We start from the raw sequence: 17934 nt of genomic DNA, 5'->3' as shown, positions 1-17934 counted from the left end.
CTCTGACAGTGCAGTGTCAGTACTGAAAGACTGCTGCACTATCAGAGGGTCAGTACTGAGGGAGTGCCGCACTGTCAGAGGGTCAGTGTTGAGGGAACGTCACACTGCCAGAGGGTCAGTACTGAGGGAATGCCGCACTGCCAGAGGGTCAGTACTGAGGGAATGCCGCACTATCAGAGAGTCAGTACTCAGGGAGTGCCGCACTGCCAGAGGGTCAGTACTCAGGGAATGCTGCACTGCCAGAGGGTCAGTACTCAGGGAATGCTGCACTGTCAGAGGGTCAGTACTAAGGGAGTGCTGCACTATCAGAGGGTCAGTACTGAGGGAGTGCCGTACTGTCAGAGGGTCAGTACTGAGGGAATGCTGCACTGTCAGAGGGTCAGTACTGAGGGAGTGCTGTACTGTCAGATGGTCAGTACTGAGGGAGTGCTGCACTGTCAGAGGGTCAGTACTGAGGGAGTGCTGCACTGTCAGAGGGTCAGTACTGAGGTAATACTGATCAGTCATAGATGTAGTATAATGGAGTAATGCCCCACTACAGAGGCCGTCTCATGAATAACAACTTATTTGGCGGATTTAAAGATTTATCAGCATTTGAAGAAGAGCAAACATGTTTCTGCATCTTGGTCAAAATTTATTCCTTAACCAGTATTATCAGAAACCAGTTTTCTCATCATTTAGCTCATTGAGCGATGTTGCTATGTAAACATTAATAACTATGTTTGCCGAGTACAATTTAAAAACACAAATTGTCGTTTGGTGATGCAAAATTGTATTGCAAAAACAAAACAGATTTTGTCAAAGTTTTTCATCTTGTTCAAACCTGGACAATTTGTAAGAATCACCGTGGAGACAACATAGCAATGCCTTCACCAGAATCTAGTTGGAAACTAATCAGCACTCTCCTCTCACATGCTACAAATGTTGTTTTCCTTTCACCTTGTTATTTCTTGCAAATCATCCTGGCGACCGCAAGATGTAAAATTTCGACAAAGTGTAGGTTTTTTTCAGCAATACTCAATTTAAGATTATTTAATTGGCGGTGGTACATTATGAGATTTCCCAAAGGTGTGATATGAGGACCAGCTCCTTCTTTTGTGTCTACTTGTGTATTCAGATCAAACCAAAAACGGCCGATATGAAGACAAGCAGCTATCAAGCTAAGGAGACAGATCCCTGGATGAGAAAGGTAGACAGAAAAGCAGACAATATGATAGCCACACGGCAGGTTAGACCATCAGAGACGTCATTAAAAAGGTAGAAAAGATGGATAAAGAGAAGAGTTGACAGACAGGAAGAGAAGTAAACAGATGGACTAGAAGTCAAAGAGATGGACAATATCTCCTCCCGCTAGGTTATCTCACTGTCTTTTGTGGTTTTAGATAGAAGACACAATAACACATTTCTGGATCAATACAGTAAGGCTACACTCCAAGTACTTTAGAAAGCTTCACACTGTTCCTGTATTCCGTATTCTCGCAAACAGATTACTCCGAGAGGCATTCCAACAGAGCACCAGCTGTAACACATGGGCACATCTGCATTCACTCCAAAATATAATCACGGTTTGGAAGTTCATCAGCTCATTACTTTCAAAATGGGAAAAGTTGCAGTGATTGGAACAACCAAGAGAGAAAACAAAATCAATGAGAACGTTATCAGGTGGGGGTGAGTCAAAGTGTCTATGTTGTTTAAATTGTAGGAGTTGGAAAAGAATGTAGGAGGAGGAGAGAGCCACAAAGGCTAAGTCCCACTGGGTCCCAGGGCAAGACAGAGTTAGAGCGGGAGATGATGAAGCGAGTCTAGATTGAACAGGATTCCCAGACGGGAACGTCAGCAGGGGTGGAACACAGAGGGAGTAGGAGGAATAGACTGCTGGCTAATTTTATTAATACTTTGAATTATAAAATCGAAATCCTGAATCTTATAAAAATAATTAAGAAAAGGCACTCGGAAATGCAGTATAAAACTAACCAGGCAGAAATAAAGGAGGCTTTATGGTTAACAGAAGCAGCTCATTTCTGTCTGGTGAGTAATACAGGCACAAATGACTCTGCATCTCAAAATCTATTAGGATCATGGTATATGCTCATTTTTAATAAGGCACATAAAGCTAATGGTCAATTACTATTCATTATAATTATAATTCGATTATTATTCAATTAAGAAAGAAGGAAAAAAATGAGATGGAAAGAGAGGGTAAGAGAAACAGGGGATCATAAAAGCTATACATTTCCCCCATTCCCCTCTGCTGTTTCCGTGCAGATGTTTTCCTTCAAGTACTTATCCATTTGGAAGTTAATACAGAAACTCTTTCCACCACCCCTTCAGACACCACATTCTAGATCACAACTAAAGAGAAAGAAAGAAAAAGAGGGAAGATTATAAATGCACTTATATAGCACCTTGAACATCCTCCGGATAACAGACCAGACATTCCAGCCAACAAACAACCTTAAAAGAATAATCACTATCACAATGTAGGAAACCTGGCTGTGCATTTAAACACAGCAAGCTCCCACAAATACTAATTCCACAATGAGCAAATAGTTTTCTTAAATAAATTATCTTATTAATTGAGGGATTTGGGCTTGCCAGGAAACTCGGGAGTAATACACTGCACAAAACTCAGAATTTTTGATGGATTTTGTAACATGTGGATATTGAGCACAGATTAGAACTGTCAAGGACCCCAGTAATATTTGCCAAATTTACTGAATAATTATTTGAGCAATCAACAACTGATAAATATCAAAAATGAACAGGAACATCCATAATTTTAATTTGATAAGGTTTCTAAGAAGTTGCAATGCTTAGTAATGTGACAGAACTAATAAAATAACATTCAGAATTGGTTGCAAATAGAGGACTGCTTTCTAAAAAAAAATGATTTGCCCTTCTTAAGCTTGTCTCATAAAATGATAAGTACAATGTCCTGTAACCTTATAAACACAATGTCAACTTACACAATAAATAGAGAATTGAATAACCCATATGTAAAATGTCAAATAAGGTTCAGTAGAATGTGGAAGAATCTTGTGAATCCAATGTCCAAGACCCTATGAATTGTATTGCAATTACAATGTTGAATAAACTTGTAAAAGAGGGTCATGTAACATCATGACCTCTAGGTCCAATCATCCTGCAAGAACAATGTCTAACATCAATGACTATACAATGCACTATCTGATCAATGCCCTCAGAGTACAATGCTCAATAGGTCAATGAGTAGAATTTCCAATAGGTCTCATCTTTCAATGTAATCTCCAATAATCCAGTAAGTACAATATCTGATAACCCTGTGAACAGAATTTCCAAAACTCCAGTGATTACAATGAGCATTAATATTTGAATTTTTTTTCTACTCTTTCAGAGAGTGCATGTGCTGCTGGTATGGCCAGTGCTTATTGCCCAAGCAAAGGTGATGATGAGCCACTTCAGTGAACCACTGCATACCATTGAGGTAGGTACATTCTTGGTGCTATTAGGAATTCTGGGATTTTGATTCAGCAAGAGTGGAAAAAAAAGATAAACCTCCCAAGTTAGGCTGGAGTTTGGCTTGGGGGTAAACTTGCAGGTGGGGTTGTTGCTATACGCCTGCTGCCCTTGTCCTTCTGGGTTTGGAAGGCGCTGTCAAAGAAGCCTTGGTGATTTGCTGCAAAGCATCTTGTAGATGGTATACATTGCTGCTACTGTACTTCAGTGGTAAAGAGGGAGACTGCTGAAGGTGGTGGATGGGGATACTGATCAATTCGCTGCTTTGTTCTGGATGGTATTAAGTATATTGAGCATTACTGGATTGATGTTCATCCGGGCAAGCACAGAGTACTCCAACACATCTCTTACATGTACCTTCTGGAAAGTAGTCCTTTTTAGACAAACAGATGTTGTGTTACTCAACTCAGAACTCCCAGTAGCTGACATGATATAGTTGCCAGATATTTATTTGGTCGGTCCAGATCATTTTTTTGGTCAATGATGTTGACATCCAGGATGTTGAAAGTGGTACATTCAGTGATGACAATGTCAACGGGTGACTGTTGGGTTCTCAATGGAGATGGTCATTGCTTGGTACTTGTATGGTCTGAATGTTGCTTGCATCCAAACCTTGGATATTGGCTATATATTGCTGTACGTGGACACTGACCACTTTGGTATCTGGAAAGTTGCCAATAACAAACATTGTGCAATCATTAGCAAAGGACATTATTGATGTGATAACGGAGGAAAGGTCATTATTGAAGTTGCTGAAGACGTTTGGAATTTTTTTATTCATTCATTGGAGGTGAAGCTTGGCACCATTTAGGTCAATCATCCATTTGATTGGCACCACATCCACAAACATCCCATCCCTCCACTTCCAGAACTCAGAAGCAGCTGTGTGTATCATCTGCATGATGCACTGTGGACATTTACCAGGGTTCCTTAGACAGAACTTTCCAAACTCACAAACACTACCATCTAGAAGGGTAAGGGCAGCAGACACATTGGAAAATCAAGCCATTCACCACCCTGATATGGAAATATACTGCTGTTCCTTCAAATCCCTACTTAATGGCATGTAGGTGTACCAAATGTACTGCAGTGGTTCAAGAACATAGCTCACCACCCCCTTCTTAAGGACAACTAAGGATGGACAATAAATGCTGGCCTAGGACACTACCCTAGGCCTAAGGGAGCCCTGTAGCAATCTTCTAGACCTTATTCAAACACAACCACCTTTCTTTATGCCAGGTATGACTTCAACCAGAGGAGAAACGTGCCTCTGATTCCCATTGGCCTCAACTTTGCCCAGGCTACTTTTACAACACTTTTACAACACCAGGTTGCATTTTTGTAAAAGGGCATTCACTCTCACCTCACCTCTTCCAGTCTTGACTATCTTTTGACCAAGGCTATAAAAAGATGAACAATGTCAGTGAAACAGGTTATTATTGTCTGAGTGTCACAGTTGATGATAGTATCTTGTACCACTTTGCTGATGACCTTAGCATTGTAATTGGCCAGATTGGAATAGTACTACTTTTAGGGAACTGGATCTATTCTGAGCAATGTTCCGTATCATCGATTAGATGCCAGTCTTAAAGCTCTGCTAGAAGAGTTTGGCTAAAGGTGCAGCTAATCTTGAAGCACAGTCTTCACTGCTATTGCTGGGGTTTTGTAGGATCCATAGCCTTTGTAGAATTCAATGCCTTCAGAATGTGAATGGAATTTAAGTGGCCGAAGACTGACATTTGTGATGCTGAGGACCTCAGGAGGAGGCCTTGATGGATAATCCACTTGTCATTTCTGGTTAAAGATCATTTCAAATGCTCAGCCTTCTCTTTTGGGCTCCCATCATTGAGGATGAGGATATTTGTGCAGCCTAACTCACTCGTCACGTGTTATTTGTCCACTGCCATTCATGATTGGATGTAATAGAACTGAGAACTTTGATCTGATCCTTTTCTTCTGAATCAAAATAGGGTGAAGAAGAATACAAAGAGATTCTACAAATACATTAAGGGCAAAAGAGTAAATAGAGATAGGATAGGACTTCTTAAAGATCAACAAGGCTGTTTATGTATGGAATCACAGAGAAGGATGAGATACTAGACAGGTTTTTGCAACAGTATTTGGAGAAGGATATGGAAGCAACAAAACTTGGAGAAATATATATTGATATCTTGAAAAGGGTCCATATTACAGAGGAGGAAGTGCTGGATGTCTTAAAATGCGTAAAGGGGGATAAGTCCCTGGAACCTGATCAGGTATACCCTCGAACTTTGTGGGAAGCTAGGGAAATGATTGCTGGGACATTTGTATCATTAGTAGCCATGGATGAGTTGCCAGAAGATTGGAAGCTGGCTGATGTGGTGCCATTATTTAAGAAAACTGGGAAGTAAAAGCCAGAGAACTATAGACCAGTGAGTCTGATGTCAGTTGTGGCTAAGTGGTTTGGAGAGGTTTCTGAGGGACAGGATTTACATGTATTTGGAAAGGCAAGGACTGATTAGGAATAATCAACATGGCTTTGTGCGTGGAATCATGTCTCACTGACTTGATTGAGTTTGTTGAAGAAATGACAAACAAAATTAATGAAGGCAGAACCGTGGATGTTATCTATATGGACTTCAGCAAGGCATTCGATAAGGTTCTGAATGGTAGACTGGTTAGCAACACTAGATTACATGAAATCTAGGGAGAGCTAGCCATTTGGATATAAAATTGGTTTGAAGGTAGGAGATAGAGGATGGTGATGGAGGGTTGTTTTTAGACTGGAGGCCTGTGACCAGTGGTGTGCTGCAATGATTGATGCTGGGTCCACTGCTTTTTGTCATTTATATAAATAATTATGATTTGAATATAGCAGGAATGGTTAGTTTTCACTGGACACCAAAATTCGTGGTGTAGTGGACAGCAAAGAAGGTTATCGCAGAGTACAATGGGACCATTATCAGATGGGCCGATGGGCCGAGGAGTAGCAGGTGGAGTTTAATTTAGATAAATGTGAAGTGTTGCCTTTTGGTAAGGCAAATTAAGGCAGGTCTTATACACTAATTGTAAGCTCCTGCAGAGTGTGGCCAAACAAAGAGACCTTGGGGTGCAGCTTCATAATTTCTTGAAGGTGGAGTCACAGATAAATAGAGTAATGAAATAGGCATTTAGTACACTTACATTTATTGGTCAGTGTACTCATTATAGGACTTGGAATGTCATGTTGAGACTGTACAGGACATTGGTTAGGTTACTTTTGGACTATTGCATTCAATTCTGGCCTTCCTGCTATAGGAAAGGTATTATTAGACGTTAAAGGGTGCAGAAAAGATTCATAAGGATGTTGCCATGGTTGGAGGGTTTGAGCTACAGGGAGAGGCTGAATAAATTGAACGTCGGAGACTGAGGGGCGATCATTTAGAGGGGCATATAACATTATGAGGGGCATGGATAGAGTAAATAACCAATGTTTTTATTTCGCCATGGTAGGGGAGCCCAAAATTAGAGGGCATAGATTTAAGGTGAGTGGGGAAAGATTTAAAAGGGAACAAAGGGGTAACTTTTTCATGCAGAGAGTGGTGCATATATGGAATAAGCTGCCAGAGGAAGTGGTGAAGGCTGGTGAAATTAAACATACAAAAGGCATCTGGATGGGTATGTGAATAGGAAGGGTTTAGAGGGATGTCAGCCAAATGCAGGCAAATGGGTCTAGATTAATTTAAGATACCTGGTCAGCGTGAATGGGTTGGACGGAAGGGTCTGTTTCCATTCTGTATGACTCTATGACTCTGGCCATCATATATTGGCGTCTACTGTTTGGCATACACATAGTCTTTTTCTGTTTTCATCAGGTTGACACTTTATTATGAGGCAGGCCGCTCTTGGCACTCCCTCTTACACTTTGCATTGGACTAGAGTTGATCGTCTGGTTTGATCGCCAAGGTAGGGTGGGGGCACGCTGGGTAACACGGTTACAACTTGAGACGGAATACAATTCTTCGGCTGTTGATGGCCAACAAAACTGTGCGGATGTCCAATTTAGAGTTGCTGGTGTTCTGAACCTGTCCCATTTAACATGGTCATAGTACTACACAACGTGATGGATACTACCTTTAGTATGAATATGGGATTTTGATTTCACAATGGCCACATAGTGACCACTCCTCCCAATATTATAATGGACAGATGCATCTGTGACAGATAGACAAGTGAGGACCAGATCAAGTAGGATTTCCCCTCTTCTTGGATCTCTCACCATCTGCCAAAAATCCCAGTCTTGCAGCTATGTCCTTCTGGATTTAGCCATCTTATTCAGCCAAGCTACCCCTCATGCTATGCATTGAAGACACCATCACCAGATTACATTCTGTGCAACTGCCAAATTCATTATTTCCTCCAAGTAGTGTTCAAAACAGAGGAGTATTGACTTATCAGCTGTGGGTGAGCAGTAGATATTCATCAGTTGTAAGATTGTCCATGTGTTACCAATGCCATGAGACTTCATAAGAACCAGAGTCCAGATTGAGGACTCCCAGGGAACTCCATTCTAACTCAATATCACTGTGCTACCACTTAGACTGAGTCCAGTCTGCTGGTGCGATAGGTTACCTTCGGCAATAATGACCGTGCTGCCTGGGACATTGACTATGAGGCAGGTTGTCATGAGTATGACTATGTCAGATTGTTGCTTGACCAATCTATGGGACAGCTCTCCCAAATTTGTCACAAGTCACCAGATAGTCGTAAGGAAAACTTTGTAGGGTTGACAGGGCTGGATGTGCCACAGTTGTTTTTGGTGCCATGGTGGATGCCAGGTAGTTCATTTAGTTTTACTCTTTTTTGATCTTTCTGTAGCAGTTTGGTACAACTGAGTGGGTTGGTCAATCATTTTCGAGGGCACTTAAAATTCAACCACACTGCTGTGAATCACGCGAGGATAAGGATGACCACTTTCCTTCCCTAAAGGATATATGTGAACCATAAGGGTTTTTATGGCAATCAATAATAGTAGTTTAATGGCCCCATTTTGAGGAAAAGCTGTCAACTCCAAGTTTTATAATTATTAATTAAGTAATTGAATGTATATTACACCAGCTGGTGTATAGTCGTGTTTTAATTTGTGATCCCATGGCTTTAGTGCAGGTCTCTGGATTCTTAGTCCAATCACACATAACATTGATTAAAAAACAGAATACTCATCAGTATAACTTCCACAAGAGTGGTCTCGATAACCTCTTTCTGCACTGCAGAGAGTCTATGAATCTATGACTTCAATTATATTGGGTGTACAAAGTAGTGTTGTGAGTACAGTGCCAGTAAAAAATAAGAACTTATTTTCCAAAGACCCCATGAGTATGGCGTCCAAGAATCCTGTGAGGACAGTGCCAACATGACAATAACAATAAGCCTGTTAAACCTGTGTGTACGGTGCCCACTAGCCCTGTAAGCATAATCTTCAACAGACATGGGAATGCAGAACCTAATTATTCTGTGTGAACAATTTCAAATAATGCTGAGTAGAATATGGAAGATTCCTGTGAGCTCAATGTTCCAAAACACTAAGACTGTGATGTCCAATGACACAGACATGCCATGTTCAACAACTCTGTGAGTATAATATCCAATTACTCTGCAAGTATATCCATTAACCCTCTGAGTACAATGTCTACTAACTCTCTGAATATAATGTCAAACACTCCTGTGAGTACAGCACCCATTAAACCTGTGAGTACAGGTTTAATTACTGTGTATTCAGAGGGTTAATGGATGTACTCGCAGAGTGATAGAAAATATTCAGAGGAAGCTTTACAGGCTAGAGGGTGAGAAGATGTTCCCGTTAGTGGGTAAATCTCAAAATAGAGGACATAAATACAAAATATAGGGATACTCATTTACAACTGGGCTGTGAAGGAATTTCTTCTCCGAGTGAACGTTAGGAATTCTCTCGCTCAGAAAATTATGGATGCTAGATAATTGAAAGTATTTAAAGAGCAAGTAGATAGATTTTTGAAGTATCAAGGAGCTGGCAAAATAGAGGAGTTGAAGCCTGGAGCAGATCAGTCATGATCCTATTGAGCGGTGAAGCAGATTTCAGGGGCCAAAAGGCCTAGTCCTACTCCTATTTATTAGGTACATCAACACCACCGAGGACAAGTACCTTGCTGTATTGACATGCTGAACATTCACTCCTTCTACCACTGATGCACAGTAGCAACATTTTGTGCCATTTACAAGATACACGGCAGCAATTCTGTAAGGGCCCTTTTTAAGCACCTTCTAAACCCATGACCTCAGCCACCCAGAAGGGCAAGGGCAACAGATGCCTGAGAACACCACCACCTGAAATTCCCCTCCAAGTCACACACCTTCCTGACTTGGAAATATATCATCATTCCCTCACAGTCGCTGGGCCAAAATTCTGGATCTCCCTTCCAAATAGCATTGATCTTAGATCCTACACTCCAGCAGTTCAAATGTTCAGTTCACCACACTGTCTCTAAGGCAATCGGGGCAAACAATAAATGCTGTCCTGGCCAACGATGTCCACATCCCATGAACAATTTTTCAAGAATTGTGCAATAACTCTGAGAAGGCATTTCAATAATACTGTGTCTGCAATGTTCAATAAACCTGTGAGAAGGATAACTTGTCAGCAGAATGTCAATAATCCAGTGAATGTAACACTCAAAATGTCCAATAATCCTGTGAGTACAATACACAGTAGCCTTAGAAATATAACTTCCAAACATCTGGTGAATTAAATGTACAATAATACTCTGAGCACAGCAACCAAGTACCCTGTGAATCTGATGTCCAATTGCCCTTTGAGTGCCATGTCCTGTAACTCACAAATCATAGCAACACAGCACAATAATAGACCATCCCAAGCTACTTCACAGGATCATAAAAAGCAAAAATAGACATGGAGCTAAATAAGACAGTATTTGGAACTGTGACCAAACCTTGTGTCAAAGACCATAGGTTTTAAATTGCACCTTTAAAGCTGAAAATGCACTATAGAGGCTGAGACATTTAGGCAGGAAATTACAGAGCAGAGGGTCCAAGCAATTGAAGATACAGCCTGCAATGGCAGACCAATTAAAATCGGGGATTTGCAAGTGACCAGAGGTTCTCAGAGTTGTGTGCCTGTAGAAGATTGCGGAGGTGTGGGGGTGGGGGTGATGAAGCCATGAAGGGATTTATAAACAAGGAAGAGAATTTTTTAAAATTAAGGAATGGTTTGAGCAGAAGGATAATAGGTGAATGGGATTTACTGGAGTGAGGACATGGGCAGCACTGTTTTAAATTACTTCAAGTTTGCAGAGAATAGAATGTGGTAGGTCAGCCGGCAGTGCGGTGGTATAGTTAAGTCTAGAAGCAGCAAAGCCATGAACAGGAATTTCAGCAGGAGATAAACAGACGCAGGGGTGACAAAGACGGGAATGCACAGTCATAGTCAGAGTGAGATTCTGTAGCCAGACGCCTATCTTGGATCAGGTGTGACGCCACAATTGCAAACAGCCTGCTTTTATTCTCAGATAGTTGCCACCTTGATGGACAAAATCAGTCGCTAAAGTTGGGGTTTGGAGCCACATTCAAAAACAATGGCTTCAGATTTGTGAAGATTTAACTGTATCTAAGGAGGTAGTGTTGTTGGTATAATGTTGTGAAAGCAAATTCCAATAACATTTCAATGCAATGTTTATTAACCCTGTGACTGCAATGTCCATTAATTCTACGAATACAGCATATATTAACCCTGTGTGTACAGTGTCCGTTAACTGTGTGTGTGTGTATATGTACAATGACCAATAACCATGTAACTACAATAGCAGTAACCAATTCACCAATTCATTCCCAGCCGAGGGAATTCTCTTCTTACTGCAGCCAGGAAGTGTTCTCATTTGTTAGGAAATGTAATAACAATATTGCTCACAATCTGTTCGGAGATAAAAGCCATCAGAACTCGATTGGAGTCAATTGTGCATAAACTGTTATCTCCACAGCTGGGACCAACTCATAAGGTAAATTCTCTGACTTGGATCAGAATAAAAATGAAAACAGTAGGAGTTAGCAGTGTTGTTATTATGTAGGCTCTCTATAATGTCCCAGGATATTTAAACTCACCGCAGATATCCCCAGGATCCAATGAACAATCTCAGTGTGCGCTAGATGTCAGATGTTCGCAGCACATTGTGTTGTCAGGTTAATCACCACTTGGGAAAATGAGGATTTATCATCCAAAGCCATTCAAGAGGGGCTCTCTCACTACATCAGGAAAATGGTGCCTTGTACTAAATGCACCAATTTTTTGCACTTGGAAATATCAGAAAGCCTGATGCCACCAGTCTTCAATTATGCTATTTAGCACAAAGACTTCTAATATGCAGCTATTGTGGTGTTGTGATAGTGTCCATACCCCCTGGCTAGACAGGCCCGGGTTCAGGTCTCACCTGCTCTAGAGGAGTATAATAATATTTCTGAACAGGTTGATTAGGAAAATATTTTGAGCTTTGTATTATTGAAAAGGAAAAGTCAGACTTAAAATTGTATTCTGGTAAATTAAGAAAACAAACTGATTTACAATGTCATTCTTGATGAAATGCAAAAAAATGTCAATAATAATTATCAAATCTCCTTGTTAGTCTCTAGCAGATCATTTAATGATCTGGTGATCACAATGCAATTCTCAGTTTACACATACCTGAGAATCATATCTTGCATCTCCTCTGTCATATTGTCAGTGTTGAGTGGATTAAGCTTGTGTATTATATATTTATTTATTGTCTGTACTAAAGAGTGTGGACACATGCATGTGTGTGTGTCATTTCTGGAAGGTCTGTGTCAGCATTTGAATGTATTTTTCATTTTCCGTGTTTTCTGTGCATGTATATTCCATTGAGTGTGTGTATCTGTTAGTACCTTGGTGATGTACAATTCAGAGACTCTGCAGTTCTGTTTACGGCTGTCAATGAAACAGAAACAGTGAGTCAGTAGTGGAGGAGAGTGAGGATCTAAGCTAAACCTAGTGGATGGTGCATGGAACTAATGGGGAATATGGGGACAGGGTGAGCTGCTTAGGGCTTGATTTACGGAGTACAACAGTCTGGGTCAGTTAATGACTGATCTACAATCAAGCAGAAGCACAATATAGCAGGGCTGGAATAGGAGAGACAAATATTTGACAGGAAAGAAGAATCAAAGTAAATATCGGAATAGAACAAACAATTAAGATAAAACGATTTTTTCAAAGGACTTACAAAATTAGAATGAGCCGGAGTAGAATAGCTCCAAATTGTTTGATCTTACTAGTTGTCAGATGGCTGACAAGAGAGATCTTATCAAAATAAAAACCTATTAAACTCAGATTTTAATTTCACCCAGTACAGACTGGAGCTCGGGTAAGAGTCAGGTACAAATGTCACCCTCTTTCAACCTCACATGTCTCAATTCATTTCCCAGTCTGGGAAGATTGAGATCCACACTATCTCCATTCACAACACGGTGTGGCATACACATGAACCCTAATATTGTATTAACAGTAAAAATGACAGCAAGCAAACGGTTGGCTCGGTGGTGACTCCAGTCGTTGCATGCTGTTGTCTGCAAATTGTTCCCAGTGGAGCTAACACAAACTCAGTCTTTGAAACCTTCAGCAGTTCTGTCCTTCCTGATTGCCACGATCCACTCTTGTACAAAAGTCTTAACATTGGAAACCTTTATTTTCAAAGAATTCAAAATGAGAAAAACCCAGAATTACTGTCTCTGCAGACTGGGAGAGATGCTGCAACAATGCGATCTACAGTGGTCACTTGGAATATCCCAAGAATATCAGCAGCATACGCAAGGACTGCAAATGATGATTAAATAAGCTCCCTGTGTGTTACACAGCTCCAAGTGTGTAAATTAGACCAGTGAGTTGCACAACCCTGGGTGTGTAAAACCCTGTATTAAAACGACCAGCTCTCTTGCATGTTCTCACACTGACTCCATTTCAGGGAGATCAGACAACATTGGAAACCTAGAAATTAGAAACTGCAGCGGCATTTCATCCTGACTATCCAAACTGCAATATAAAACAAGATCAACTCCCCAACACCAACTTCAATAAATATTGTGCAGCAATTTCTTAAAAACAAATATGAACAACCTTGAGTAACAGTCTGCTAGCAATAATTACCCGAAAATTCGCGTTGGATTTTGTTGCAAAAATACCAAAAAAGATATTTCCTGGCAGATGGTTTTGAATCCGAGATCACAGCCAGTAACTATCCTAAGAGCGGTATCTCTCCGTACCCTCACCAGTCAATGAACCCCTAAAGCAATCCATTGCAAGCTGTCCTTATTAAAGGGGAGCGCAAACACTGTTGCTCTAGCACCCAACATCTCCCTGTTCCTTTAAGACCCGTCGCTATCCGGTCCCGGGATCAATTCCCCGTTTTATTTTCCGCCTCTCTTACTCACAGGCGTTCGTGACGGCGAAACTGTTGCTAATGTCCACGTTCTCCGTCTGGGTGATGAGTTTGTACAAAGTGTCCGTGTTGTAGAACGATAATCCGAAACGGAAAGCGGAATATTCCTGGGATTGCTGTTTGGGAAAGAGAGCACCTGGGGGAAGGGATGGAAGAGAGAGAGAAAGGAGATGGATTGGGAATTAATTGAGAGGGAATTTCAATCCACTGACCAAATGACATCAGGACAAAAACACAGCAGATTCAGGGCAGAATTCGGAGTTGGCTGATAGGAAAAATGAAAGCAACTTTTTCCTTTGCAAGAATGAATGAAAGTGTGAAAATGCAGACACAGAAGTAACTCCTTACCGATTTGCAAGCTGCTGGGAAACGCTCCCAAAACACATCCCAACAATCCCGAACACAGGATGGTGAGGATGGATTGCTGCATTTTGCCTTTTGCATCGGCGAGCTGGGCTTGACTCGTTCTCCCCGCCGTCTCTGCACTTACCCGCTCCTTAACGCCGCTTTGGATAAAGGAGGATTTGCTTCGCTGCCAGCGCGTCCCCAGCGCGGAGCTGCCGCTCACTCTCTCACACACACACACGCGCGCACACACAGACAAACAGGCACAACGTCCCCAGCGCGGAGCTGCTTCGCAAACAACGTCCCCAGCGCGGAGCTGCTTCGCAAACAACGTCCCCAGCGCGGAGTCAGAGCCCGGGCGTCCACAGCGCGGAGGCAACAACCAATCTCGCGCTCCGGAAGGTGGAGCAACAGGCGGCTTTTGTCCAACAGCGGCGCCAATCTCTGGCCCCAGTCTGGTGTGTCCCCGGCTCGGAGCGGCCCCAGCGCGGAGTGTCCCCAGCTCGGAGCGGCCCCAGCGCGGAGTGGTCCTGTTTACTGTTGCAGCTCTTGACAGGCAAATCGCGATCAGGCGCTCTCGGCTGTGAGACATGTGCAGCATGACTTGATTATCAATTTACTCAGAGGAGGACCATTCCCCAGTGACTGCACAAATGGGGCTCCAGGGATTAACGAAAGTGGCTTTATTATTTATATAAGAATCTTGTTCCGGCCAGTTGTCATGATTGTGGGTGTGTAATGAGTTGAGATTGTAAAAAAAAAATCAGTGGAAGACTCATTTCCCATGGTTGTACAATAATGAATCTTCCTACAACATAACTGAATGATGTAAGTGGGTGGCAGGGTTCGAAGATAGGCTAATGTAACCATGGAAACAGTGTGAAAACCCCCTCTGATGTGGAGAGCTGGTTAGTGAATGAAAAGAGCGAGAGAGCGGCGTATTAAAATGCTGCACATTCCGTCGGTCAATTCAAGAGGACAGAGAGAAACAAAGGGGTGGGTGGGGGCAGTAACAATGAAGGAGTCACAGTTCTCCCCCCGTTCACCCAGACTTGGATGGACACTGACATTTATTTCTTACAACAGCAAACATTTTGCTTCTTGATCTGATTTGACGCTGCCTCCCTCCACCACCGCCCCCCAGATCTCTCTGAGCAATCTTACATTCAAGGATCTCATCGGTTTATGGATTGGCATTGAGGAGCTACAAGGGTTGCCATTATTTACTTTTAGAGTCATAGAGTCCTACAGAATGCAGACAAGCCCTTTGGCTCAAACTCGTCCATGCTGACCAAACTATCCATCCATGCTAATCCCCATTTCTCTGCACTTGGCCCATATCTTTCTGAACCTTCCTATCCATGTATTTGTACAAATGTTATTTAAATGTTGTTAATGTACCTGCCTCAACCACTTCAGCTGGCAGATCATTCCATATACATATCACCCTCTATGTAAAAAGGTTGCCCCTCAGGTTCCCATTTATTCTTTCCCCTCTAACCTTAAACTGATTCTCTCTAGTCCTTGATTCCCCAACCCTGTGAAAATACTGAGTGCATTCACCCTATCCATGCCTCTCATGATCCTATACACCTCTATAAGGTCCTCCCTCATTCTCCTACACTAAATAAAAAAAAAGCTTGTTCAAACTCTCTTCCTCTAACTCAGTCCCTCAAGTCCTGGCAACATCCTTGTAAATTTCTTCTGCATGATTTCCAGTTTAAAAGCATCCTTCCTGTAGTAAAGTCACGAAAACTTCTCCATCAAGATTCAGGATGACTTTCTTCCTCTCTGGAGTTTTGAGTCCAGAGGTGACCAAACAACCCAACGTGGATTCTCATAGCCTGCCCAAGTGAGGCATGTGTCTGAGACAGAGAGGTAAAGAAACAGCATGGGCAAACTGATATTAGCAAGTTAATTTTGTCAGGGGGATATGAGCATTAGAAGCTGAAACCACATAAGGAGCTGTTAGAGAGATTATTCTCTTAGAGGAATTTTAAAAAGTCACTACCTTCTGTCATAAGAAGACATATTGTGGAGCAAAGGTTGTGACTCCTAGAGAGGTGCTAATAATGGGTGACCGTTATGAGCTAATCCATAAAACTAAACATTTTTTCTGTCACCCTCATAAAAGGGATAGAAAATGGGGACAATGAAAGGAAGACCAAGATAAGGAATGGATAGCTGGGGTTGCTTGTCAGATCAGAAAGGAAAGTACTGAGGGCAGAGGTGAAAATTGTAAGCCAAAGTGGGACACATTTATTCGGAATGCTGCAGATCCAACTGGACTTGTTGACATGCAAGAATGAATTTGAAAAGGATCCTCAGAAGGAAAGGCCATGAATCAGATTGTAACTTTAACTACAACTGGTGGTAGACAATGCTGTGAGTATCAGAGAATTACATAGGGTAAATAAGAGATATGAAGGGTTTTTATCCAAAGGGAAGATAACATCTTTGTCTTCAGAGGAAGAATCCAAGCCTGTAACTACATTAAGAGATTTGGGCTGCTAAAACTCTTTTGCTGGAGAAGGATTTAGTTTTCTCTCCAGAGAGTTCAAGTCAGTTAACACAGGCAGCTCATATTGAAGTGATGATGAAGGGGTTGCAGAGTGGTATTATATCAAAAACAAAGTCTTGATGAGGGAATAGAGACATCCTCACAGACTTAGACTATTTTTCAAATAGTAGTACCAGCCAGATATCACAAGACGACATTGCAAGGAGCACCTGCAGTTACTATGTCAGGGCATACGGGAATTTGTAAACATAAGCATTGATAAATAGGTATTTACATGCTCAGGACTTTATAACCATAGTGCAGTTTTGTAAAACATGTCATACATATCAGATGTTTGATGTATAAGATGTTTGCGTGGGTTTACTCCGCGTGCTCTACTTTCCTCGCACAGTCCAAAGATGTGCAGGTTAGGTGAATTGGCCATGCTAACTTGTCCATAGTATTCAGGGATGTGTAGGTTAGGTGCATTAGTCAGGGGTAAATGTAGAGTAATAGGGTAGGGGAATGCGTCTGGGTGGGTTACTCTTTGGAGGGTTGTGTGGATTTGTTGGGCTAAAGGGCCTGTTTCCACACTATAGGGAATCTATGATTCTAAAACCTCAAAATGTAAACAGACTAGCACGTTTGATATCTATAGCAGCTTTTGCAGAAACATTTAGGTGAATGGATTTTGATGGACCACTACCAAAAACAAAAGTAGAACATTAGTATATGTTCACAATACAGGCATGACAACTCAATACCTAGAGGGTATGCCTTGAATGACAATGACAGCTCAGGTAATCATGGAAAAATTAACACAATCATTATGAGTCTACCAGTTAAGGTACAGTCTGATCAGGGTTCTAACTTAATTTTGAGGAAATCAGTAGCAATTTGAAAATAAACTAAGTTGAAGTCAACTATGCATATCATGCTTTTGCCCAAAATGTCAATTTTCCTCCTTCCCAGATACTGCCTGACCTGCTGTCCTTTTCCAGCGCTATTCTAATCTTGACTCTAATCTCCAGCATCTGCAGTACCCACTTGCGCTTATGCATATCACCTGCAAACGTATTTGGAGAGGTATCATCAGACTCTCAAGATTAAGATATACTGTGATGAATGCGTAGGATTAGG

General features: G+C 41.6%; 1 protein-coding gene across 5 annotated transcripts in view; it reads right to left on the bottom strand.

Annotated features, from left to right (window-relative positions):
* LOC140491916 (glutamate receptor 1-like) overlaps positions 1-14870 on the bottom strand; it is a 214296-nt gene extending 199426 nt beyond the window's left edge. For 2 of the 5 annotated variants that reach the window (XM_072590383.1, XM_072590384.1), the window contains exons 1-2: positions 14298-14600; positions 13942-14085 (exon numbers count right to left, since the gene is read on the bottom strand). In XM_072590383.1, coding sequence (XP_072446484.1) covers positions 13942-14085; positions 14298-14379 — 226 coding nt within the window. In that variant the 5' untranslated portion in view covers positions 14380-14600. Of the gene's footprint in view, positions 1-13941; positions 14086-14297 lie in introns of all 5 variants that reach the window. The other 3 variants (XM_072590385.1, XM_072590386.1, XM_072590387.1) reach the window with 2 other exon arrangements.
* Positions 14871-17934: the final 3064 nt, after the last annotated feature.

The sequence above is a fragment of the Chiloscyllium punctatum genome, chromosome 20, assembly GCF_047496795.1.
Source record: "Chiloscyllium punctatum isolate Juve2018m chromosome 20, sChiPun1.3, whole genome shotgun sequence".
Lineage (NCBI taxonomy): Eukaryota > Metazoa > Chordata > Chondrichthyes > Orectolobiformes > Hemiscylliidae > Chiloscyllium > Chiloscyllium punctatum.
This window is presented reverse-complemented; position numbering and strand designations above follow the sequence as displayed.